Here is a 27,625-nt window from a genome sequence, read left to right on the forward strand (position 1 = left end):
ATACCACCTTCCAAACTACAAAGCTGATCGGACACATTGAAGTTCGTTGAGCGAGTCTTGGAAAGGTTATGACCCCCTCGACTTCGAAATTATAATAGCGGTTTACAAAAAAGGAGATTATCGTGAAAATATTTTAGGAAAAGAACATACTCGTATTTTTAAAATCATTTTGTGGGCTAGACTTTCGTTTTGAAACTCGTTTATAGAAACTTGGGTTAGATTTTTAGGCTAACTTTCAAACTAATTAAGCACTGAAAAGGAGAGACAAAAAGTTTCTAATGTTTCGGAGTTTTCTATAAAAAAAGAACTTTTTAAAATTCCAAGGAATAGTTGCTACTATAAAGTTAAAGAAGGTTTATCAATATTCAAATTTTTGAAACAAACGGCTTTTGCAGGAATTTAAATTTTATTTTTGAAAAAGGCGGAATAGAGTTAAGTTTACAGGCACTCGTTGACCGAAGACAAAAAAGGCTAACGATATTTTAAAGTCGACGGTATGCTTTTTTAGCTAAACAACGTCTTATGGAAATTTTCATTATTTGGCCTTCGTTGGTTTTTGGGGGAGCCATTAGAATTGAAACTTGGGTAATATTTTTAAAAATATATTTACTAGTGTGTTTAGCAGATTTATTGGATGAAGTATTCAATATAAAACAATGGATAAAAAAGCACGAAAAAATTTTTTCACAAAAAAATCCAAAAACAGGTCGATTAGATAATTGAACTATCTTTTAAAACCTATTTTTAGTTTATTTTTAATTATAATAAGTTAGGTTCCAGACATGACGTTGCGAAAACGCAAGAGATAACCGATTCATATTAATATTAGAATAAGTCCCAGTCATGGTGATGACGAAAACGAACGTCTGCCAGCATCTGTCTGCGCCTTTGCTGAGAAAAAGTGCATCAAAAGTACATTTTTTCTGAAAATTGATTTATAGAGGGTAACCACCTGTGAATAATAATAAAACACCCATGACAGACGTTTTAACCGCGCCCAAACACCAGATAAACGAGTCCGAAAACGCGTTTTTTTCCGCGTTTTTAGGGGATTGGGGTAACCACCTGGAAATAATTGGATCCTGACGCCCTCGTCGCCCTGATTACGAAAATACCCATGACAGACGTTTTAACCGCGCCCAAACACAAGACCAGCCCAAAAACGCGCATTTTTACTCGTTTGTAGGGATTAGGGTAACCACCCTAAAACAATTCAATCCTGTAGCCCTTGACACCCTGATTGCAAAAATACCCATGCCAGACGTTTTAACCGCGCAAAACACCCGACAGACGAACCCAAGAGGACAACAGGATGAGACTAATATCAAGTGGTTACCCCAAGCCCTTGAGTTCGTCAGGATCCAATTATTTCCAGGCAGCTGTGCGTAAAATTTCTTCGGAAATTCACCCACAAAATAAAATCTTCACAAAAGTGGGTAAGAAAAATGTAGCGGTTTCAATTTAGACGACTTTTAAACATCACATGGATTTTTTCCTATTGAATTGATCCAGCTGACATGTACACAAATATACCATTAGATATTGGTTTCTATCAATTTGGCACCGAACATGTCTCCTAAGAAAAATTTAATTTTCCTAGAATACATAATCCATTTCTAAAGCACGCGTTGTTTATATTTAATCGCTTAGTCACAATCATTTGCGTGAAATTGAAAATAAATGTATTTGCAATAACTCCCACTGACGACAGGTGAAAAACATGTAGGTACTCATTTGCATTCAAATTACTTTAGCAGAATAAAAAAAAAAAATTAAAGCATTTTTGCTTTGTTCCATTTCTAGGAAGGAACTTTTAACATTAATATTTAATTAAATTTAATCGAAATAAAGTGTTATTTTTGCAGTTGTACTAAAATGGTGTATCAAATGCTTCATTATCGTATCCTCCATTGAGATTGAAAATTTGACTTCGTTTCATTTGCTCGGTTTTGCGTCTTTTTGCTTCATCTCTAGTCTCATTAAGGAGCATTATTGATTTGCGACTCATTGAAATATTTTTCACTTTCAGTTCATCTGTAAAGAAATATCATAAATTGGTATTAAAATACGAGGAAATAGAAAAATGATTCATTGATTGGGCGCCATTTTAGGATATAAAATGATATTTCAAAAAAGACAGTTTTCATGATTAAATTCTCAAAACATGAGAACCCATTTTAGACTAAGCATGATTTTTTACATTCAAAAATAAATGTCGCAATTTAAAGAGAAAAGTTGGTGAAAAATTATTTCTCCGTTGGGCGCCATTTTTCGTTAATTTTTTAAAAAGTTTTTTAATTCAAGTATCATCTTAAAATTTGATGGAATTCTTCTAAAACAAACAAATTAAAACCTTCAAATTCAAGGAATCCTAGAAAGGACACTTGTGTTGGGCGCCACTTTTAACGAAGAGCCATAATTGAATGGAATAAACAACAACTACTTTGAACTTACCTTCACCATAAAATCTGCTTTCAAAATTCTTCACCAAATCACTATAATCCTGTTGATGTTTCTCACGATGTTCATGCAACTTGCATATAGTTTGCCGACGAGATGTTCCACCTTCTTCATCATCATTATCATCGTCATTCTCATTTTCATTCTCATCATCATCCATCCGTTTAGGTCTTTGCAACTGCCTTGAAATATTCACAGCATTACCTCGAATTTCTTGCAAAGCATCATCTTCTGATTTCTAAAATAAAAATGTAAAAAAAAATGCCAAATTTTTACACAACCTCAACTCACCGAAGAACTAACTAACCAATCCAATTTAGTTGCTGCCAATAATTGCGATACCGTTGCAAAACGATGAAAAAACATTGCAATAAATTGAATTATCAATATCAAACCGAAAAACACAACAAAACATAAACCAATTGGATCTAATTCTTGATATTGTCGGTAAACATAAACTTGCAAATGAGTTTCATCGTAGGATATGAAATCTTTCGGGCTAACTGGCCACTGGACGTGGAGATATTCCTTTTTTATTTGTAACAAAGTTACAATGAGGACGAATAACGAATTGATCATGACAAAAGCAAATGCAAACATATTACGAAGTTCACGTAAACTCGCAGCAATTTGATCCTTTTTCTCTTTGGTATGAAACATTGGCTTCAAATAATTCTTGATAAGTTCACGCCAAAAACGTTTCTCTGCCAGAGGTATTTCTCCAATAGGAGAGTCAACTAGAAGAGGGTCATTCACCCAACCAGGCATGTAATCCAAGTCTATTTCTGTATCGCTATTTTGGTCCTTCGAGCCGGATGAAAAAGTGAAAGAAAGATAGTTATTCAAAGGGCTTTTGCTCTTTTCATCCAAAAACATCATAAACTTACCAATGTAATAGCTTCTGTATGGTCTTCTTTCTCCGTCACTTTATTCTCCATATTGGATTCTTTTACAACTTTGCTGTGAAAGAATACAAAACATGTTCTTTATATGAAATCCCTTTAGAAAAGACGCCTCATCTTACTCTTCCAAAACATCAATTTTGCTATTCAATTCGGCCAAGTTCGATATAACAACCATTAGTTGATTCTCAACAGCATTAGACTTTGGATGTGTACAAAACATGCAACGAAATAATCCAGCACATGAAAAATCGAATGACCCTTCTTCTTGGTTAGTTGGTTTGAGGAATGCGAACATTTGTTGAAATTTATTCACTTTAACATCGTTTGACTGTTTTGCTGCTTCATCTGACTTAGCCTTTATAAATGTCATGAGTGAGACCCGAGAGAACATTAAAGAGTGAAAATAACATCCATTCATTAAGAGCCTCTGGAATGCTGACGTTTACTACGTGACTTTACCTGTCCATCGTTTTCGGATTTTTTTTCTCTTGTTCCCCAGGATACATCATTCATATTGAAAATGGAATAAATAAGAAGTAACATATACATTGATGGTATAGTGATGTAATAGATGAATCCACACCATAAAGCACCAGCCTCTTGAGGATGCATCAAACCTAAACAACAACAAAAAAAAGAATGAAAATTCATTGCAAAACGCTCTTGTATAGTAGCAAGGATCCTCTTTGACATCATTTTTGTGCTTCGCATGCAGTAAATGTATGTCTGTATTCTGTACTGGAATGATGTTGGAAAATTGGACATACCAGCTATAACTATCTGGCCAGCAACGATTATAAAGAACAATGTTGCTGGAGAAAAGATACCATCCTCTAGCATTTGTATGATGATTCCTATGAGAACGGCCATCATGACTAGGCAATAAACTGTACTAACTACGAAGGCTATCAGTAACTGTGGGCAACGCAATAAAAAAATAATTAGTGAATGTTCATAGGATGTTACAGTACATAGAAAAGGGCATAAAATAATGTGAAAGTTGAATTTCACCATGGACAATAGTTTTTTTGTTGAAAAAGTAAAAGTAAAGATTTTATCTCCCGGGCGCCAGTTTTTTCAATTTCTTAGAGAAATACATTTTTTAAGAAAATATCTAAAAATCATGGAATATTTGAGGATTTAAAGGCTTAAAATATTTTTTAAGAGTAAACTGATTTGAACTGGTATAAAACTAACGCTGTGATTGATTGGTATAAACACTATAAACAGAATATCATCCGTTAAAAAAAAAAACATTTTGTCTAATATTTATACAATCAAATAAAATAAAATTACAAATATAAATCTCCATTCGCATTCTGATTGGTATAATCTGGTCTAGCAGCTGCATTTGGTTTGCAGGTTTCTCCGATATGGCAGTTCGCCTCTTAATTTGTCGAATTTGCCGGTTTAGCCTATTGATTTACGAGGTTGACCTCTTGGTTTGCTGGATTTATTCGTTGATTTGCTGGATTCACCTATTCATTTTCCAGGTTTTGATTTATCAGGTTCGCCTCTTGACCCGAGTAAAAACAATATCCCACCAAAGCACCACACTGTTTTTTGAGAGTCGGACCACAGCTGAACCACCACCACCGACACACAGTGGTGCCTTTGGCTCAATTTTGGCGTCAAAAATCATTCAATATGGCGGCTTCAAAATGGCGGACAAAATAATCGTATAATAAGCACAATTTTGAAATCACTTCTATTTATATTTCTACAAAAATTGAAACTTTTGGAATTTAATGGTTGCCAACTATGTAGTAAATATTAAAAAAAAAAAATGATATAATGAAAAAATTACAATGTTCAATAAAAGCTGCGTTTTTTTTGTGAATATTTATCTACTGTACTAAGTACTTAAAGCTGCTTTGAACTACTTTTTCAATATAGCAAAATTAGTTTAAAGTACATAGTTTTAAGCTAAAACTGAGTACCTTTTTATTTTTTCGGTAAACCAAAATGTCCTTGTCTAATTGATTTTAATATTCTAAATTCCAATCCGAAGTAAAAAAAAAATTCCATGACGTCACGTCTCCAAGATAAAAATTCATCTAGAATTTCTTATACCTATCTCAAAAATGACGTCATAGATTTTTTTATTTGATGACTGCAATCAACTAGCATAAACAAAATTGCCTATAAATTTGAATTTCGAAACTGCATTATAAATAAATATAAGTTGGAACAGAGAAATCCATTTCAAAAATATTAGTGTGCGTTCTTTCACTGATTTGTATAAAATCGTCTAACATGAGACCTCTCTATGAAATTTGAAAAAAAATTCTAGAAATTTCATAAATTTTTTTTTCTTGCCTGACTGGTATAAACAACATGTTTAATTCCTCGTTTAGAAATGCCAATAAAAAAAAAACGGACAAAAACTTTGTAAAATTGTTGGATTTCTGTCTAATCATCTCTGCACAAACTGAATGGTATAAACAAAAAATCGTTAAATCCATTAAGTGCGTATCTGATTGATATAAGTGACTTCTTAGTTCAAGATCAAAGCATTGAAAAATTGATAAATTCAAAAACAGTTTTTTCAATACTTTCTGTGCAAAATAAATCGACATTAATTTGACTGGTATAATCACATTAATCGTTATACCTTTCGGAAATATCAATTTATATGTTTCTTTAAATCATTGATTGGTAAAAGTTGTATAAAACTATTGTGAATTTATTAAATTTGCTAAAAAGTCAAAAATTTTTAAAAATTACTTGTCCAAGATTCTTAAATTATTTCATATGTTCATATGCTTACTGCGCTTGACTGGTATAAACAAAATATTGCAACTTCCTTTTATTAGAAATGTCAAATAAAATATTGAATTATGGATGGAAACATTTAAAAATATTTAAATTTCATAAATTGTTGATTGGTATAAACTGGTCTAACTCGCAAAAATAAAAAAATAAAAAAAAAAAACAACTCAAACTATCACCCTGGTGAAATTCATCATAAATACCTGATACTTCTGTTTTAAGTACAAACAAGCCAACACAAATACCAACAGAGGGAAAAAATTCCATAGAAAAGCCGTCCATATATCGATACTAAACACCGAAACCAACGCACCAATCATCATCAAAAATATCGTCCCCGGCCCAAGAACCGTCCCCACCAGCAACATAAACTGATACCCTATATACGGCATTGATATGCTGCTATTGTTCTTCACTACCATATCCGCATCCGACAGCAAGTCGTAAATATTCGCTATAGTCGACGGCACCCAACGTCGACGTTGATTATAAAATTCATTGAAATTCTCCGGCGAATGAGTATAGGCATCCGAAGCAGCTGAATATTCAACCCGCATACCTTGTTTCAAAATCAAGGTGCACAGCCAGCGATCTTCTCCTTGATCATATTGCACATAGTGCATGGGCTCCTGTGATACCGTTGTATATTTTTTCATCACACTATTTTCCATTAAGGCGCTCCCCCGGAACAAACTAAAACAACCCGGACTACAGAGGACGCAGCCGATAACATGCTCTGTTGACTTTTGCAACCAATGCCCGATAGCGTATTCGAATTTCTGATACCAAACCATTGGACCACGGCCAACTGGATGAATGCGACCACAAGCAGCACCCAATTCATCAATGGCCTTCATTCGATCGATAAGCAGCTGTACAGCCTGGGGCTGGAAGTCGATGTCACCGTCTAGAGCCAAAATGAATGTGTTCTCTGCGATGACGGTCTTTCGCCTGGGTGAGGCATTCTCCAGTTCCATTATACGGAATCCTAACAAATAATACATGTACATGACCTGTGACCAACGTTTCTTGTGCCTTATTTTGTCCTTGTTCTTTAGATGGGCAATCATTTTTGTCCGGCCAGGCAGAGTCCAGACCAAACGACCGCCATAGGGCGTTTCAATTTTCATTGGTGGTTTGAGTTTCATTGGGACACCGTAGACTTCGAAGCAGGCCTTTTCAATGGACTCGATGAGAAGTTTTACGAATTCATTTAGGGGCGGATTCTTTGGGTCCTGGCAGTATTTCGATTCTAGCTCGAAGGCATCATCGAAGAAGATGTTTGCTGTAAATGAGAAAATGGCTTTTTCAATATTCAATGTTTCCAATCGTATTTTTTTTTGTGTGTGTGTGGGATGGGGTTGAAACCAGAAGAGTGTAGTTTTGTGTTTATGTAGAAGTTATATTTTGTGAAGGTTATAGTGCTGGAGGACATTTTGATGTCTAGGATATAACATTTCAACAAGTCATGTTCTCATATTGAGTAGAGTGGAATAGTATGGTAATGGAGTTTAATTTATCGATTGACATCGGAATGAATTCCCAAATGAAGTTCTTAAGGCTACTACAGTTATTAATTGTGTGAGGGTAATTTAAGAGGTGAGATAGAAGAAATTGTTACATGGCATATTAATTAAACATGAAATATGGACATGATGATTTATAATTTTGCCATCATCGTGATGATGTTTTGATTTAACGGTGGAAGTGTTTGTTAAATAAATCAACGGTTTTTTTTTTTTTTCAAAGTTAACTTGGGGGTTTGTTTCGAAAAATGGCCTTGAACTTTGAAAAGGATCTAAATAGAAACATTTGAAATGGTTCATTCTTCATTGCGATATTAAATAAATGTGTCACACGATTCTAAAGTGTTGCTGCGACCACTTTTTGTCTACAATAGAAAGTAAAAAATTAAATGGCGCCCAACGTGAGGGAAATACACGTCAAATAGACGAGTTCTTTACCTAACTATGGGCCTATTTTTACTGTTTACTGTCATGAGATTAAAGATAAGAAGTTCACTAAATCAAATAATCAATAAATTTTGAAATAATAATAAGTAAAATGGCGCCCAACGTGGGAAATGTAAATATTGAGTTAAGATTTTAAAATCGTTGTGAATTCTTAATTGATTATGTTGGATCAGGTGTTTCTTCTGCTACAGAAGTTTCAAATTCGTGAGCATAGGAAAGACTCGCAGACATGGGTTTGGAGATAAGAAGTGTAAGTAAGAGTATCAGAAAAGGGTGAATTGGAAAAACAATTTAAATTAAAATTCAAGAAAAGTTGTGAACCACAAAACTAAAAGAGTGAAATGGCGCCCAACGCTAGTGAAACAACTTTCAACTTTTTAATTCTCAATATTTTTGATTGAAATTGTAGTATTTCTGATTAATTTTGACATAATTGAGAAAAGTTACGTGATTTTTAATTCATAATGTGTGTAAAGTATGAAGTATGTATAAAATTAAATCAACACTTAAAACAAATAAAAAAATATAAATTAAATGGCTCCCACGCGTGGCCACGGTGAGACACAATCTTTCAGACACAACATGAAACAGATTAAATTACTATATGAAAAAGAATCCTCTTTGCATGAGCAAATAAATGTTGAATAAAACAAGGTTTAAATGAATATAAGAAAATAAAAAAAAAAAATGAAGTGCATACGAAGGATACGTTTCAAAGTTGAAAGAGCGATTTATTCTTATGAAGTAGTTAACAACCAGAGATTTAATATGGTTTACCTACTCACTTCTTTTTTAATCCAGTCAGTAATCAAAGAGGATAGCGAAAAATTTATACTGATACTGAAGTGAAAAACCTCGCAAGGTCGGTTAACATCGCCTGAATGGTTAATGAAAATGATGTTAAAAGATATCTTTATCCTTTGATACCAAAGCAGATAGTGACAAATTATCGCAATACAATATGTACGAATGAGTTCGTATCATTTTTATCTTTCAGAGAAATGATTGTTGGAAATATTTGATGACCAATTTAACAACTTAAGGCTTATTTTCCACAAGGTTTAAATGTCTTTAAATTTTTTCAGAGTTTGAGCTATTTAATGCGTTTTTAAGCTTTTTAAGTTCTGTTGGTGAAATCTATTTAAAAACAAACGAAAGATTTATTTTTGTACGTGATAGTTAACGTTTTCACATGTTTTATCTTTTATGAGATTTTTACTATTTAGCTGAGAAAATGCAACTTTAATGTTATAATTCTTAAGACATCATAACACCAAGTTTTTTGTTTTAATTTGCTAAAACCGTAACTTCTGAATCTCCACACCAGGAAATTGAAAGTTACATTTTTGGGGAAACCAGTTTACGCCCAAGAAGATTACCCATGTATAATTGTCTGCTATCGTTGAAACTTTTTGTTTTCAAATGGCGCCCAACGTTAAATCAAATTAATTATAACATTTTAAAGAAGGTATAAAAGAACCACATTTGACTTGAAATTGAACCCGATTCGAGTTCTCGTATGTAATCTATGGCTAACGAAGCAGACTACTAAGATAATTGGTTTAAAATGGCGCCCAACGTAAGCTCTAATAGCTGATGGTTTTGCTTTTAAGTCATGAAGAAACTCTATAAGATTGAAGATTAAATTTAGATCAGGTTGATATAAGTAACCAAGGTCTTACATAGCACTCAGATTGCTTAAGCTATTTGTTTAAAATGGCGCCCAACGTAGAAAAATTTCCTTATAACATTCACAGGAGAGTCTGGTAAAACATTTTTTTACTTGCTCTATAGGGCAAGTATTGGTTTCGTGTCGAAAAAAAAATTTGAGGTTTTAATCAAAACCAACATTACGATGATGGAGAATTTCAAAAAAGTGGGTCTCGCAATTCCGTCCGTGCGTCTGTACGTCTGTGCGTCTGTACGTCTGTGCGTCTGTGCGGTTGTGCGTCCATCTGTACACATTTCCACAGCCTAAACGGGTGGACGGATTTTCTTCAAATTTGGTACAGATGATTTTTATAGAATTCTGAAACTTGGCTTTTTTTTGTTTTTTTATATCTCGTTTAGAACGTATACCTCCCATACAAAAAAATACGATATTGCGAATTTCTCGAAAACGGCTCTAACGATTTTGATTAAACTTTGTATACGTAATATTTAAAGCAGTGGCAATAAAACAGCATTTTTATTTTTTCTCAAAAAAGTCAAATAACAAAAAAAAAATTTTTCATGCCCTAAATGTCGGCTCTTCCTCAATATCAATTTTTTTTTAAATTTAGAGCCAGCTTTTAAAATCTACAAGTAGACTAACATAAAAGTGCTTTGAACTGCAAGAGCAAGTACGTGCGACCCCAGTCGTGCATTTTATTTTTATTGAAGATTGAGACTTGTTCACAGTAGGTGCATAAATAACGTAAATCTAAAATGGAACTTTCTCAGATTTCTAAGGCCATTCCTTTAAAATGGCGCTCAACAAAAACATTAATTGCCTGAATTATAACTTTCTATAATAAGAACTGGAAAATCTATGAACAGTGGTATAGAATTGTAAATCGAAAGTAGTTATATTTTAGGGTTTTGAAATTATTGAGAATTCAACAATGAATATAATTTAAATGGCGCCCAACATAACAACAAATTCTGAAAACTCTCTCAATTAGCACCATAAAGTTTTAAATCAATTATGATTCAATTAGATTTAATATTTCAATGTGAATCGTTTTAACTTAGCCATATTTTTACATTGTTCTTACTTCTTTTAGGCCTACATACGACGATTTCGTAGAAAAAGGATCTAAATGCACTGCCACAGTCGTGCATTTATAAACTCGCCCAAGCTTTGATACGTTGCATAACACTCGAAAGTGTCAGTTAAATGAAAACAAATAACTTCGATGTCAAGTCAGTCACTATTATACTGATAAAAAATGTTTATAAATAAAACAATTGCACTTAAAGTGTGGTTAACAATTAAACATTTAAAACAAAAAATAACACCCAAAGTAATGATGCACATACTATCTGATGTTAAGTGCCATCTTTATTTATTTATTTGTAAAGAATAATGCGAAGGGTATTGCGCGTTTCATTGTATATACCCTTTCTGCAATCCATGAAATAAAGCATTTCAATGCCAAACCAATCTTTTATATTTCTTAAAAAAAAAATATATATATGAGCTTCGAGGATAAAATAATAAGAGATAAATTGTATGGGGAATCCATCACGTGCAAAGCGAATAAAAATATAATGTAGGCAGGTACAGGTACAGGGTACCTACTTCCATTATCTATTTCAATATAATTTTTTTTTTCGTTAAAAAAAAAAAAAAAAAAACTTCTTGGGCTTCGTCAAGCACATCGTAATCGTACACACCGGATAAAAAGCCATTATTCAAATGAACAACAACATCCCTGAAACGGAAACTCTATCATGTTTTGTAGGAGATAGGTAGCTAGACTCCCCCCTTCACCCTTGCCCTTAGTGCATGTATGATATAGGAGGGATTTGGTGGGTGGGATAAAACAGACATACAAGTATAATATAATATTATTATTATGTCGTCTATATCAATATAAAAGTAGGTATATACTCACTTTCCAATTCATAATATTCCTCATCCTCTTTACCCTTGTTAATGTGAATTTTTGCCATTCTATGAGCACATTGATCCTCATCCAAACGTACAATCGACTTGAGGAACTCCATCATTTCTTCTTGTGTCTCATGCCACATTGTTGCACAAATAATAAGCTGTGGTATTGTATCTTGTGGCAAGATATCCGAATCAATATTCACAGGTGCAACTGGTGTAAATGTATCATTCTGAAAAAAAAAAAAGGATAAAATAGAAAAATACATAATAACATGGATAAAAGGATGTTATCTTTTTGTTATACTAAGATGAATGACGAATTTAGGGGGATCAGTTGTGTTACGAAAGAATAAAGTTTTCTTTTAGAAACATAAAATGAGTCAGTATTATTTATTATTAATGCTCCTGCATGTCAAGGAGGGATGACTTTTTCAATAAGATGATATGGTTCGCATTAGCTTTTATAGCCTGCTAGTGAAATTCTGAAGAATTTCTTAAAATTCACATTTTTATGATTTAATTGTTCTTTTCAAGATTCAAATTTTATTTTTATCCTTTACACCAAAACAAAGAAGATTTTAAAGAAAAAATTCTCTGGAATTAATTATTCTGCTATCATTTGAAGAAGTTCTGTATGGATAACTTAGAAGTTGATGTTATGCCACTTTTCCTATATTCCTATATTCTTTGCGGAACTATTTATAATTGTTAAATGCATTCTAGGCAGGGTTGTAAAAACTCCTTTTTACTTGGTACCTTTTATAGGTACCTACTATAGGGCAAGTTTAGGATTCGTAAAAAAAATTCGAACTCGAGATAACAATTTTACATGACATCACGATGATGGAGAATGCCAAAAAAGTGGGTCCGGCAATTCTGTCTGTCTGTCTGTCTGTAAGAACCTCGAGCTACAGCCTAAACTACTGAAGCGATTTTCTTCAAACTTGGTAGTTAACAGTTTTGGGTGATTCCCTAGAGGACAAATTGAAGTTTTTTTTTTAGGACCGAAACTAACGGTACCTGTGATATAACGGAAACAGAAAAGTTGATTTATTTCAAAAACGGCTCTAACGATTTTGATTAAAATTTTTCTGCTTACTGTTACAAATAAGAGCCTCCTTTGATGATAAAAAAATATTTTATGTACCGTTATTAACGGTACCTGCCATAGAACGTTTTTTTGGATTTATGAATTTCTCATAAACGACAAAACAGATTTCGACCAAATTTTTATTACAGAAACGTTTAAACAATCATTATTTTTCAAAAAACACATTTTTGGATTTTTAAAAAAATATTTCAAAATTTTTTTTTGAAAAATCAATTTTTTGGAAACGAGTTGGTGAAAAATTTTGAAATTTTGTTTTTATGTGTAAATTAATTATTTATTCAAAATTGCATATCAACTTTTTTTTTGAAAAATGTTAGAAAATTTTTATATATACAAAATTAATTTTTTAAAAAACGGCTCTAACGATTTTCGAAATTTTTTTCTAAAAATTCCTTTTTATACTAGAAAAAAAATGGCATACTTAGTTTTTGTAAAAGATCATTTAAAACGGCATTTAATTTTTTATAAAAACAGATTTTACTTTTTTTGCACCACTAACGAAATTCCGTGAAAATATCAAATTTTGAATTTTCCCTTATTTTGTTCAATGAAAAACTTTAACATTAGAGTAACTTTTACCATAAGAGCAAGTACGTGCGACCCCAGTCGTGCAATTTATTTTTAATGCATTTACAAATTAAAAAAATAAATAAAAAAAATAAAATTTTTTTTTTATTATAACTGAAAAATATTTGCATTAAAAAATATATTTATTGTAAATTTTTAGTGCAATTTATTTTTAATGCATTTACAAATTAAAAAAATAAATAAAAAAATAAAATTTTTTTTTTATTATAGGTAACTGAAAAATATTTGCATTAAAAAATATATTTATTGTAAATTTTTATTGCAAATAAAAATATTTTGCATTAAAACAAATTTTATTGCAAATAAAAGAATTTCTGCATTGGAAAAAAATTCAATGCAAAATGTAAACATTAAAATTTGTATTTAAATATTCGTCGAATATTTCTTACAATTTTGGAGATTTGACTATACATTAGCTATTTCAACTATAATATTGAACCTAAGGTATGGAAATTAAATTAAGTGTAAGAAATTCGACGAATATTGAAAAAAAAAAAAAAATATTTAATGAACACATTTTGCATTGAATTTTTTTTTCCAATGGAGAAAATTTTGTGTTTGCAGTTAAATTTTTATTTAATGCAAAATATTTTTGTTTTCAATAAAATTTTTTTTAATGAAAATATTTTTCAAATGCACCTAATACCTAATTTTGTTTTTATTGCAATTTGTTTTTTAATTAAAATTTTTTTTATTTGCAATAATTACGCGGTGCGACACTGAAAATACACCCGACAAATTACATAGTGTAGGCTGTTTGTATTGTCGAATAATGCATAAAAATACTTTTGTTTTATTTTTGGAACCCTCCATTTATTTACAAAAAACCATTTTTACAGACCTTACGATGTAATCTATCAATATCTCAGTCTTTTTTTTTTTGTAAATTCTCAACATGTTAGATGTTTTTGGAAAGACGATTATCAGATCTTTTAAATGATGTATATAAGTCTATTGTTTAAACAAATTAAGTGTATGTTTTTATCCCATAAATTTTGAAAAAGTGATTTTTTCCTTAATTTTTTCAACTTTACCCATTTTTTATTGCCCAATAAAATAAACAAAAAAATAAAGTTAGGTTATATTCTGAAAGAATATATGTTAAGGCACAAATTGGTGTATTGTTTTGTTGAATTTGACCAAAACTGCGGAATCAAGGCTAATTTTTCATAACTAGAAAATATGGCATATCATGATGTGAATTGCAAGGTTTACAAAAGGGTGCTCGTTATTTTAAAATAATTATAATATGTATGTTCCTCAGATCTTATATGGTTGGAAATAAAACTAAAAAAAATATTTCCCAAGTTTCAAGTCTCTAACTTAATTCTAACCCGTGCCGACAAGCGGTTGAAGTTTCTTATGGGAATAACATGGGGTTTCTTGGACCTTGTTCAATCAATCTTAAATTCCAGCCAAACCATTTGCTCAAAAAATTAAAAACTTTACAGACTCAAACTTTATAAGTGTAGCTATCATGTGAAAATTTTTCAGATTTTTAATTGTTACAATTTTGGAGATTTAGCTTGGTAAAGAAAATTATTTTTTTCAGACTTTTTCAAAAAATCGCTTTTTACACTCTTAATGAAAAATAATTTAAAAACATACATTTTTATTCACAAACAAGCGTAGTATGTATATTTAAAATTTTTATTTAATTCAAAGTTATAATTAAGTAGTTTTTTATTTATTTGCTACAGTACTTTTTCTTAAGTCGGGAATACGTTTTTTAAATATCGATATAAGTTGAAGAATGAATACACAACTAATTTATTATATAACTATGAATTGAATATACATTTTAAATATACATATGTACTATGTTTATTTGTCAATAAAAATGTATGTTTTTAAATTTTTTTCTGCATTAAACTTGTAAAAAGCGATTTTTTGAAAAAGTCTTTATTATTTTATTTTAATTTCAAATGCAGTTTTTTTTTAATTGATATTTTTACAGCCCTGATTTTCCTAGACTCAGGGTTTGAGTAGATACATGAAATGCATTTCCTGTGTAGCAGAGTCACGATTATTCTGTCTCTCCATACGATCACCTATAAATAGTTAGATTGTATGTTGAAATTAAGAGCTATCGAAGAGATTAAAAGTCCATGATTTTCACTTGTGGTTCTTTTGGGAAACGAAGAGAAAATCGACTTTGTTGAACTTACTTACCAAGAAAAACGCTTACCCTCTCTTGCATATCGAAAGACTTATCAACCGAGTACCTACTAGAAACTGAACACATTTGTAGTATCGATTTTAAACAAGAATTTGGGCAGATAAAATATCGTTTTAGAAACAGAGTATTGTAAAGTCTGGATTCACTGTACAGAAAAGGTCCTTACGAGTATTTATGGTGGTGGATTTTGAGCATAGCCGTATTTAGGGGGGGGGTTTTTAAGGGTTTAACCCCCCCCCGAAATTTTTTTTCAGAAAATCAAAAGATATATTATTAACAAGAACAAGTCTAATACGTGTGGCACTAAATGGTTTGTTTTTGTATTTTAGTGATTTGATTAACTATCTGAAAATCTTCTTTAAAGTCTCTACCAATTTTGTATCTTTAAAGAAGCTGTCGATGAAGTTTTTATAAGGGAAAACAAAAAAATTTTGGTCCATTAAAACGTTTGGTAAGGGATTTTCCAAAAAATGAGTTTTTGCTTCTGTGCCCATTTTCTTAAGCACCATGTTAACACCTTAAAATGCTCTTTTAAGAGCCCTTTAAATACCACAAGTATTTATGCATGGTTTTTGGTGCCGAGAATAAAGTATACTTTTTCAAAGGGTTTCGGTGTGCCAAACTCGAATCCAAAGAAATATCACCGTTATGGCTAGGCGCACACATGCGATTTTAGTCGCGCGATTATTCAGTCGCAAAAATGAATTACAAGGATTTCAATGCCTGTGAACACTAGGGTGGTCCTTAGGGGAAAAAAATTGGGGATGCTCCCTAGAATGGTTCCAAATCAGGAAAAAAAATGCCCTAATTTTTTCAAATTTTTATTCCTGACCCCTACTGACCCTATTTGATTAAGAAGTTTATATGTATAAATGATCAAACATCCACAATTTACCCAATACTGGACACTGAATATCGCTCCTGCTATAGTAACTTCTTATCGAAATAGGGCCAGGAAGGGTGAGAGATAAAAATATGAAAAAAATATGGTATTTTTTTCCTGATTTGGAACCGATCTAGGGGGCGTCGCACTCAATTTTCTCAAAAGAGTAAAATAAGGACCACCCTAGTTAACACACCATGCTTCCCGCGATTAAAAATTTGAACAGTCATTGAAATTCTTGTCATCGAATTTGCTACTGAATAATCGGGCGATCAAAATCGCATGTGTGCGCCTAGCCTAAATCTTTCCGACATTTTTTCATCACTTTTGTTCTATGTGAAGCTTAAATCCAGTATATAAGCGAAAATAAATATATCCATTTCTTCAGAGAGTGTAGTACCTATGTACAACATTTTGTTATTTTTTTGTTTCAAATTATAAAACTAAATAATTTCAGTTTATTGTTAAATTTAAAAGTGAAGTACAACTAGCTCATGCCAAACAACTTGGATTATTTAAGGGCCAGTTGTATAAACATGGTTCAGTCACGGATCAGGAATTTAACACTTCGGTTCAACCATGGATGTGGCTGTTTTTACATATCGTGTCGCCGTAAAGGAAAATTGTACTAAGTCACAAAAAGCAAATTTTACATTGGACGATTTTTAAGTTTCAAATTGGTTTAAGTGACAATTTTTTGCTCGTTTGACTTCAAGTTATGTTTTAAATAAAATTTGTTCTTCTCTCTTTAATAAAATATACAAGTTTACCTCATTAGTAGGTGCATACTATTTTTAAATATTTTTTGAAACAAAAAACCCCAACATTGGACATAGAACAATTCTTATACAAGTACGTTTTTTCCTTAAATAAAAAGTGGACTTAGAACAAAATATGATGGGACTTCACTGTTTTTATTGTTCTATGTCCCATTAAATTATATTATGTGTGGAATGAAATTTTTTCGACAAAAACGGTTTTTAAATTCGGAAAGAGCACACTCAAATTAGTAAAACTGCATCATTAACTCATTTTCGGTAACAAGTGGATTTAGAACAATTTTGCTATACGCCGGCGGCGATATGTGGACCTTGCACCAGTGCTAAACCGGAACATTAACAGTGATTTCAGAACATAAAAGTTGTTGCGAGGCGGATTAAAAATTTGTACAACTGGCCCTAAAATTTTTGTTTTTAAATATTGCCAATTTAATTTAGAACTCAATAGATAGAATGTACCTAAAAATTTCCTACTACAAAATTTCAGTGCGAAAAAAGTCCATTTTTCAATGTTTTATATATAAAATTGTACGAAATAATATTTTGTATAAAGTCTAAGAATGGTAAAAATTTGTTTCTTCAAAAAAATTTTTTTGCTCGCTAACGCTCGCAATTTAAATTCGATAACGGTAAGCAGAGCTATTTTAAACTTTTAACTACGAATTCCTCTCCTAAAAAATACTTAAAAAGGATATTGTAAAGTTTTTCGCTTCGACACAGTTCTAATGACCATTTGCTTTAGTGGGATTAAGAATCGACTGCAGTTAGGTACATATTAGGTATAGTTGATACAAAGTATTGTCATTCGTAAAAAAAATTTTATTTGGTCTGAGCTAACCCCCCCCGAAATGAAATCCTAGCTACGGCTATGATTTTGAGCTGTTTAATTTAGCTCAGAGGTTCAGCCTGTTGATTGGCATTCTAGCACAATTTAGGGATTGTGTAATCTTGGCTCTTGATTTTAAATAAAACTGCTCTGCAGAAATTCATGTTGAACTGATTTAATAAACCAACTTATCATCGAAAAAACTTAGATTTTGTTATTTTTTGGAATAATTTTGCATTGAAAAAGATAATTTTAAGATCAAAGTTGATCGACTATTATTTAAAGAGGTTTTTAATCATTAAATAGCTATAATTAAATTAAAGTTACTTGAAATAAAAAACAAACATTAAAAAAAAAAAAAAAAATAGATTAAAAGATCGTACAATTCGTTCTTCAAAGGAAATAAACCACATCTTAAATAAAAATTAAATTAATTTCGAAGCAACAACTAGTCAACACCTAAAACCACAATTTCGAAAAATTTTAATCGAAAGTTTGATTTTTTTTTTCAAAAAAAAATAAAAAAATCCAAAAATTATATTTTTCAAAATTGTAAAAATTCCTTGAAATTGATTCAGTCGTTGGGAGAAATTTTGATTAAAAAAAAAAAAAAAAACAGATCTATGAATAGCATCTTCCATTAATAATAATGGTTAAAAAAAGAAGAAAAATTACTATCTTCTAGACCTTGTTTAAAAATTAATATTATTTTTTTTTTTTAGAAAAATGGTTGAAGCCGTTTTCGAGATAATTAAAGATTTCCAAAATGTGTTAGACGCTATTTTAGACCCAAAAAAATTAAAATTACAAAAACACCTTTGAGAGTCATCCAAGCTAATTGGTCCGTCCGTTTATACTGAAGCTCTTTATACAGATAGACCGACTAACAGACAGACTTGAGGAACCCACTTTTTTTTTCGAATTCGAAGGGTTTCCAATGTGTTTGAACTTGAACTTGTTTGAACTTTTCATAATCATAAATTCTCTAATGTATGTACTGTACATAATATGTATGCACCCTTATAACTTCTAAGCTACTAATCATAATTTGGAAAAAGAGATATTGGTGGAAGCGTTGTATGTTTCTGACTCTTTTTTAAGGAAGATGGTCTTTTAAAATCAGCAGACTTATATGGACCGATAAATTTCACATCACAATGTTTCAAAAGCCGGCCGAATTCCCAAAAGTGTAGCATACAACATATTATGTATATTGTGCGAATAAAACAAAACAATATCTCACCTTCAAAGTCGCACACTCTTCATTCCAATCGATTCTCCTTCGATTCATAGTAATACACTGCTCGACCAACAATCCACAATACCATGGACACACAAATAACTTCTCCGTCGGAGCATTCTTATCATTCCTCGGATACCAAATATGATAAGTTACCCAAAGCTGTGAAGCCCACCACAGCAAACCCAACCAAACGAAATCCTTCTCCAGATACTCACTAAACCGATAAATAGGCAAGCTACGAAATGCCAAATAGTCCGGTATATAGTCATGAAATGCACACACATCTGCCTCCCTAGCACTGGCAACAATGACAAGAACTGCCAACGACACCGGTCCGACAACACTAACCGACATCGAGAAGCTAAATTCCTGAATTTTGACTTTACACGCAAACTTGGCAAAAATATAACAAAGGTATGACGAAACAATTTGAATTATGAGCGTGTAAACGATAACATATGAATTTGATTGGACAACAAATTCATCTTCCAACGATGATGATGATGATGGAGTCATTAGTGTTGATGTCAATGGCAGTAATGTCGTTGTTGTCGTTGAGCTGGACGACAACGATGTCGGACGACTTTGATGAACATCTGAGTAAATGGCCGAACTCTGTGAAATATGATGGAGAGGGTATTAACAAAACGGTTCCTTGATATATTCGTCAGAATGCATCAGGAGGAAATACATCAAATAATATGTCAAATAAGGAACACATTACCATCACTTACCTGATTGATGGATATATCATGTAGACTCAAACCAGTGAGAAATTCTGTAAAATATGTCGTGAATTTTCGGCCATCAAGCACGAACGCACTTAGCGCAAAGAGGATACATTTAAGCGGGGACAAAAACAAGTAGGTATTGTAACGTGATTTCGTCCTTCGAATGGTTTTCGTCAGATAAGCTATATATAGAGAAGGATTGTTTTAATTACTTAAATATGACTGGTGGAAGGATATAATGGAAAATGTAAATTTTATGTTTACATACTTTTAAGCTTTAAGGTATATACAAAAAACCCATACTTTTACATACCAATGAAGGAAAAACGGTCGATATAATTCTCCCACCATCGTAACGAGATGAGCAGCAAAGGCAGCGAAAGGATTTGAATGGCTAATTTGTTGTCAATGGCTGGCCAGATTATGAGAGCTGTTACCTGACAAAATAGCGCTAGAAGGCTAAGGGATGATTTAATTATGGATTTCCAGTAGCATTTCGGTCCACCGAGGAAGCCTATTTTATGAAAACGAACATTGGTATGAATAGGATATAGGAAAGTTTAAAAATGTTTGAGATAATTTGAAATAATGGGAGCTATACTAGGAGCAATTAAGATTGGGTTGTGCCTATTTGAATAAAACAATTCTAGAATTAGTGGTGTAATTAATTGGAGAAAGGATAGAATTATTAAAATTTAAGTGGTTTTTATGAGCAATTAGTTTGGGGAATAGCAAGTGTAAATATACTTTTCTCATTTGAATGGGCGTCGGTAGTTGTTATGGTATTTAGACAGATAAGAAGATTTTTATTGCAAATTAAGGACAAAAGTTGACGGTTAATAAAATTTGTACGAAATTCTTTTTGGAAACTTGGGAAGAGTTATTTGGATTGAAACTAAAATACAAAATCAAAGGAAAGCTCTGATATACCAAAAAAAAAAAAAAAATCGTCGGAGAGGGTGCTTCAAGAGAATAAGGACAACATTCGATTTGATAACAATCATGATTCTTAAATAGTAATAGTATCTAAATGAGTGTCTACTGTCTAATTTAAAAGAAATTATAAAATGTAAAAACTAACACAATGACTTTTTTTGAAAATTGAAATCTCTCAGGCATTACAGTAACTTCTTACATCACATCGTGCATTAAACTCGTTAGGTTTGATCTTTGGCACAGTTTTTTTTTTTCAAAAAAATATTCGATCTTTCAGTCCTTTTATTCTATGATTTTTTCCCGAATGGATTCTAGGTTTTTTTTTATATGCTATTAAACTTGGACTATAAAAATATATATTTTTAACACTCAGTGAATGGTCAAGAAAATTCATCTTATTTCACTTTTTAATTAGTTATTAAATTGGAGGTTCACTGTGGCGTATGCGTAACTTTTTTTTTTCTTTGGGACAGTTTCAGTGCAAATTATTTCATTCATGATTATTCTGATAGTTAATTTGGTAATGGGAAGGTTTAAGCAATTGGATGTAGCACAAGAAGGCCAATCGAGAGTTGGTTATTTAATTTCAGTTGAGAACAGCTTTTTCAGTTTTATTTTAAATACACAGAGAAAAATAGACCACATAAAATAGAACAAAAACAATAAGATTTCTCTATGGTTTTCATCCAAGAAGGAAACCTTATTAAAACAATGGGGTTTTCCTTATTGTTTTAAAATCTGCAAAAAAATAAAAAAAACGATGACCAGGCTGGGAATCGAACTGGAGACTTCAAATCATTAGTCGCCCACCTTACCACCTGGACCAACCTGCCATGAAAATATTGATCGCGATTTTTGTTCTAGTGCTAAGTTGCAAAAAAAAACAACTTTTCAGTCAAATTTTAATAAGATTTTCTCTATAAAAATAATAAGAAATCTCCTTAAAAAAACCTTATTAATCGTTGATTTTAATAAGATTTCCTTATGAAATGTATGGAAGGTAAAACAATATGGCAATCTGTTAGTTTTTAGCGGGTCATATTTTTCTCTGTGTACCTACGACCAAAATTAAAATTAATTGCACGACTGGGGTCGCACGTACTTGCTCTTATGGTAAAAGTTACTCTAATGTTAAAGCTTTTCATTGAAAAAAATAAGGTATATGATATTTTCACGGAATTTCATAAGTGAAAAAAAAAAATCTTTTTTTATAAATAATTAAATACCGTTTTAAATGATCTTTTACAAAAAACTTGTATAAAAAGGAATTTTTAGTAAAAATTTTTCGAAAATCGTTAGAGCCGTTTTTTTTAAAAAAATAATTTCTTATAAAAAATTTCTAACATTTTTCAAAAAAAAAGTTCGTATGCCATTTTGAAGAAATAAATAATTTGCACTTAAAAACGGAATTTCAAAATTTTTTACCTACCCATTTCCAAAAAATTGATTTTTCAAAAAAAAATTTTGAAATATTTTTTTAAAAATTCAAAAATGTGTTTTTTGAAAAATTTAAAATTTTTTTAAATAACGATAGTTTAAACGTTTCTGTACAAACATTTTGGTCGAAATATGTTTTGTCGTTTACGAGAAATTCATAAATCAAAAAAACCATTCTATGGCAGGTACCGTTAATAATGGTTAAAAAAATATTTGTTTTATTTCCAAAGGAAGCTTTTATGTGTTACACTACACACAAAAATTTTAGTCAAAATCGTTAGAGCCGTTTTTGAAAAAAATTTACTTTTCTATTTCCGTTATATGAAAGGTTAACGGTACCTTTTGGTCCTAAAAAAAATTTCATTTTGTCCTCTAGGGAATTACCCAAAACTGTTAACTCCCAAGTTTGAAGGAAATCGCTCCATTAGTTTAGGTGGTAGCTCGAGGTACACACAGCTCAAGTAGCACACTGGTGTATAAATTGGTGTAAATTCATTAATTTTGGTGTAAAATTGAGAAATTTGAATAAAATGGTGTTTTTATCAAAAAAGATGGTATAAAAATTATACCATCATCTTTTCTGTGCAAAATTTCAACATTTCTTTTAAGATTCCGTGCAAAAAATACGCCGATATTCAATTGTTTTTTTAATACACCATTATTGGTGCATAAAATTATTCGATTCTCAAATGAACCGAAACGGTATATTTTGTACACTCTCTTTGGTGTAGGAAGTACACCCTGTGGACATAAAATTCACCAGACTGCATAAGTGGGAGACGTCATATTTTTTCATGGCCGCCATTTATATAATGAAGACAGCGATTAATTATTTTACTATAATAGTACTATATCGGCCTAATTATCCCGCATTCTTACTTCTTTTCGATTCGTTTATATTATAATAAGAGAACGCTTCTGAAAAAAATGTAAAAACAACAAAAAAATTATTATTTTTGAAAAACTGATTCTTAAAATCGAAAAAAAAATCATTAATTCATTGAAATTTTTGAGGCGCTCGATTTTTAGACGGAGTAGTATCTAAAATTAGTAGATGGAATTTGTTTCGTTCTTAAATTAGGCACTCAAATTCATATTTAATCATTAGTTAATTGTATTGTGATAGAGAATAATTTATTTTCATTTATTTCATAAGAAATAGTGTACATTTTCATTCATCAAACTATTTAAGGTTAAAAAATAAACTTTGGTTCAAATTATAAATCAGAATAATTTAAATGGTGTATTTTATCCATAGATTTATTGTGTATTTTTCAATTTCAGAGGAATAATTTTTTACCAAAAACCAGTTCATTTTTTATACCACTAGCTCTATTTATATACCAAAATCGGTTTAATTTTTTAACCAGCGGAGTTTATTATATACGAGAAAATGGTATATTTTTTATATTCAAAATGCATATCACGAAAGTGCAAAAAATACTCCAAATATTTTGGTGTATTTTAGACTTTTGTGCTACTTGAGCAGACAGACAGACAGACAGACAGAATTGCCGGACCCACTTTTTTGGCATTCTCCATTATCTTAATGTCATGTAAAATTGTCATCTCGAGTTCGATTTTTTTTACGAATCCTAAACTTGCCCTATAGTACCTATATCGCAAGTAAAAATGAATTTTACTCGGAAAATACTTTAATGACTTTGATTAATAAAATACATACATATACCTACTCTGGCAGGGAAGATCATGCTTTTGAAAAAAATAATAAAATATTTTTTTTAGCAGTTATTCACGGTACCTGCCATTGAAATGTTTTCTTGATGTCTGACTTTCTCGTAAGTGATTTTTAATTAAAGTGAGAATTAAAATTTTACACAAAAACTTTTTAATACCTTTAATTTCAATATTAAGTTGAATTTTCAAAAAAAATAAAAAATATTTTTGTGTGTTTTTACGATTTTTTTAAACTGTTCAATGTAGTATATTTTTTTGTATGTGTCGAAAATATTTGCTTTTTATTTGTTAACTAAATTTCTTAATACAATTTTTTTTTTAAATTTATGAAGTAGGTTAATGAGTTACAATAAAAAAAAATCTCAAAATCCTTTTGTAAAATTAACCCCTATATTTTGGGCTGATCGGAGGCTTTGTGTAGCCCGATAATACTGTTCTCCATTGAATTACGTAGAGTTTTTTCGATATATTATAATTAAAGAATTTTTGGGTCTTTTTTTCAACAATTTTTTTTTCGAAAAATTAAATTTTTTTCAAACTCTCATAAATCAAAAATTCCTATGATACATCACTGAGTTTCTTCTTAAAGGAAAATTTTAATTTTTTGTTCTCGATTTCGTGCATAAAAGGTGTTATTATCTCTTAAAGATATGAATTTCTATTTTTAAAAACAAATTTTATAGTATTTTTAAAGTTTAAAAAAATCTTAGGTATAAAATAACGCAAAAAAAATTCCTTTATAATTTTTTAATATATTTTAGTATTTTAAACAATATTTCCCATAGAAGCAAGCACGCATTTTAATTAACATTTTAAGTTAACAATATCTTGATGAGATCTATTTTTAAAATTCCTCATATTTTTTAAAAATAGATTTTGTACGTGATAGAAATTTTCTGAAACCAGAAATAAATTTAGAAAATTATACTAATTATATTATATTAAATTTTTTTTAAATCACAATGTTGGATCATTAAAAATACTTTTAATATGAAATATGCTTCACTTAGTTTTGAATTTAATAGAACATTTCCCCCTTTTATTTGATAGAAACAACAATCAATAACTAACATTAAACAAACCAATTCATTATTTCAAGCAGGTACTTCATAAAGTGATTCAAATAAAGACAAACAAAAATGCAAACAAACAAACAAACAAAGTAAGGAAAAGAACAAGCAACCTTACACGTTTCCTTTTCATTTTGTCTTTCCATTCCATTTTTTGCCAACATAAATTGCACTTGCAGGTTATTTACTTACACAAAATTGCTGGAACTAAACAAACAGCATTAGTTACCATCAGAGCTTTGCAAGAATCCATTGCTGGTAGTGCAACGAATGTAAACACAGCCAAACCAACAACATGAAGCAATTCCATTCCAACAACCTGGCGAAAAATTCAATTTTAAAAAAACACAAACCACATTAAAGAAACCACAAAAAAAAAAAGAAATTCTATTTCGTGCTCTTCTCTTACCAAATACACTTCCAGCCATGTTGGTGCTTTTACATCTTTAAACACGCAAATTCTTAACGAACGAAAGAATGTAAACACTTCCGGTGCAGAAAAAGCGAATATCAACGCCCAAATCCAGGCGATTTGCTGTTCATCGGGTATTCGTGCATAAAGTTCTCTTTTTGGATCTAAAATAAACACACCAAAGAGAGAGTGCGAGAGGAGAGACAAAAATTTCAAACAATAGAAACAGACATACAAAAATTGTAACATCACGCATTTCCACCATGTTGCTTTTTCACGCACAGCCTCAAGCTGACATACACCACACATCATAGTGGTAGACAGAGGCTGTTTGTGGTTCTTATAGCTTGAAACCAAATTGTCACACCCTACCCACCCTAACCAACACCACAATACTCACGTCTGATATCACAATATTTCACTTTAGAGCCCGAAGGTATTTGTGCCACCATCAGCAAATAGCTGAGTTTCGATATCACAGCTGAGCCTAGAACTATTCCAAACACCAAAATGTAGACGAGAACTTTAAAAACCTGCAGCAATAATGTGAGTTTATTCCAACTGGCAGCTGAGCCAGTGGCTTTTTTTGGTGGAGGGTCCTGAAAGGAGTCCCATAAAGGTGGTTTTTCTTTTTGTTTTCTAGTTCGATATGAAAAATAAAATTTTTTTCAAACAAAAGACAAGGATTGAAGAACTTCAATTGAGATAGTACCGTTTTCGAAGATAAATATCATCTTCGTCGTAATCGAAATTGTTCATTATGAATCGATCGAATTGTTATCGATTTTCCAATTTCACTTTCTTATCCTTTTTTCTTCTTCTTTGAGTTTTCTTTTTTTTATTAACTAAAATCAATTTTATCTTTATTGCGAATTTTTGTTTAAAGATGTCTTACAACGAAAGACTCACAATCAACTGGATGAAAATCGATTTGATATTGATATTGTATGCTCATCAAAAAAAAGTGATAAATATTTCATCGATAAAATGATGATAACAATGATTATTTTTCCAGGCAGCACACCGACCAATTTTAAATTACATTTTAAAACATTGATACTTAAGAAGCCGGTTGGAGTGCATTAGATGACACATAAATATTTTTGTTTTTTATATATGATTTTGCTGAAGAGGTTTTTGTTTTTTTTTTTTTATGATAGGTAAGTGAATTTTCTTTGAATATTTGTACTCATTTATAGTTTACAAATATAGTACAGGTATTCTTAAGTAAAATTTGAAGGTAGTATTAACGAGGGTTCAAGGACCCGTCAAGATATCTAGTAAATTTAGCAAGAATTTTCTAAAAAAAAAACTAAAAATCATAAGAAACATCATTAAAAATAAATAGCCAAATAGTTCTCATCAAATTGATGCCTGCAAGAAAAAGTTATTCATGGTTCAGAATTCAAAAAATCTTAATTTATTTGTTTGTAAAACAATAAAAGATTGTTGAGTCATGTAATTGCATTTCGGTTTAGTTCGGTATAATGTAGAAATGTATAGTACATACAAGTTTATTGATTTAAATCATTAAAAATATCGAAATTGGTGGAAAATGTTGGGTGCCACCTCTCAAATACAGACAAGTAGTCGGCAACCCTAAGCAAATGCTAAAAAACACTAAAATCACTACTTTTTAAGCCAAAGTGCCGAGTGCTTGTCTGCTATTGAGAAGTGGCACCCAGGGTTCCCAGGTTTTCAAAATAAAAATCCCCTTTTTTTAACACCAAAACGTTTATTTTTCCCCTTTTTCGTAAAAAAATCCCCTTTTTTCCAGAAAAAAATTCAAGTATTTATTTTTTTTAAATTTTTTACTTAAATCTTTTTTTAAACATATTAATTTTGTATTTAATTTATTTATAAAAATAAAAACTTTATAATGGACATAAGTAAATAAAAAAAATTAACAAAAATGAAGCTCAAAATACATATTTCATTTTCAAACTAAAAACAGTCAAAATAAAATTTACACAGAGAAAAATATGACCCGCTCAAAACTAACAGATTGCCATATTGTTTTACCG

The 27,625-nt window shown here is 30.9% G+C and overlaps 1 protein-coding gene across 1 annotated transcript; it reads right to left on the reverse strand.

Moving 5' to 3' along the window:
* Positions 1-1,772: 1,772 nt before the first annotated feature.
* On the reverse strand, positions 1,773-26,441 carry LOC129917891 (chitin synthase chs-2). The gene is made up of 16 exons (XM_055998096.1): positions 26,314-26,441; positions 26,002-26,240; positions 25,599-25,765; positions 25,382-25,508; positions 20,362-20,562; positions 20,052-20,230; positions 19,318-19,932; positions 11,710-11,938; positions 6,341-7,422; positions 4,133-4,280; positions 3,825-3,982; positions 3,485-3,720; positions 3,348-3,420; positions 2,752-3,264; positions 2,455-2,698; positions 1,773-2,034 (listed from the first exon to the last, which is right to left on the reverse strand). Exons 1-16 carry the CDS (start codon positions 26,358-26,360, stop codon positions 1,871-1,873), a joined length of 4,422 nt encoding a protein of 1,473 aa, XP_055854071.1. The 5' UTR covers positions 26,361-26,441; the 3' UTR covers positions 1,773-1,870.
* Between the last annotated feature and the right edge of the window lie 1,184 nt (positions 26,442-27,625).

Source organism: Episyrphus balteatus, chromosome 4, assembly GCF_945859705.1.
Source record: "Episyrphus balteatus chromosome 4, idEpiBalt1.1, whole genome shotgun sequence".
Classification (NCBI taxonomy): Eukaryota; Metazoa; Arthropoda; class Insecta; order Diptera; family Syrphidae; genus Episyrphus; species Episyrphus balteatus.

What these genes read in the sequence shown, in the direction of transcription:
- LOC129917891 (XM_055998096.1), bottom strand. Translation starts at nt 26,360, where the DNA reads ATGAACAATTTCGATTACGACGAAGATGATATTTATCTTCGAAAACG. An exon ending in ATGATATATCCATCAATCAG is followed by an intron (nt 19,933 to 20,051) that starts GTAAGTGATGGT and finishes CATATTTCACAG; the next exon opens with AGTTCGGCCATTTACTCAGA. An exon ending in AATCCGAAAACGATGGACAG is followed by an intron (nt 3,721 to 3,824) that starts GTAAAGTCACGT and finishes ACATTTATAAAG; the next exon opens with GCTAAGTCAGATGAAGCAGC.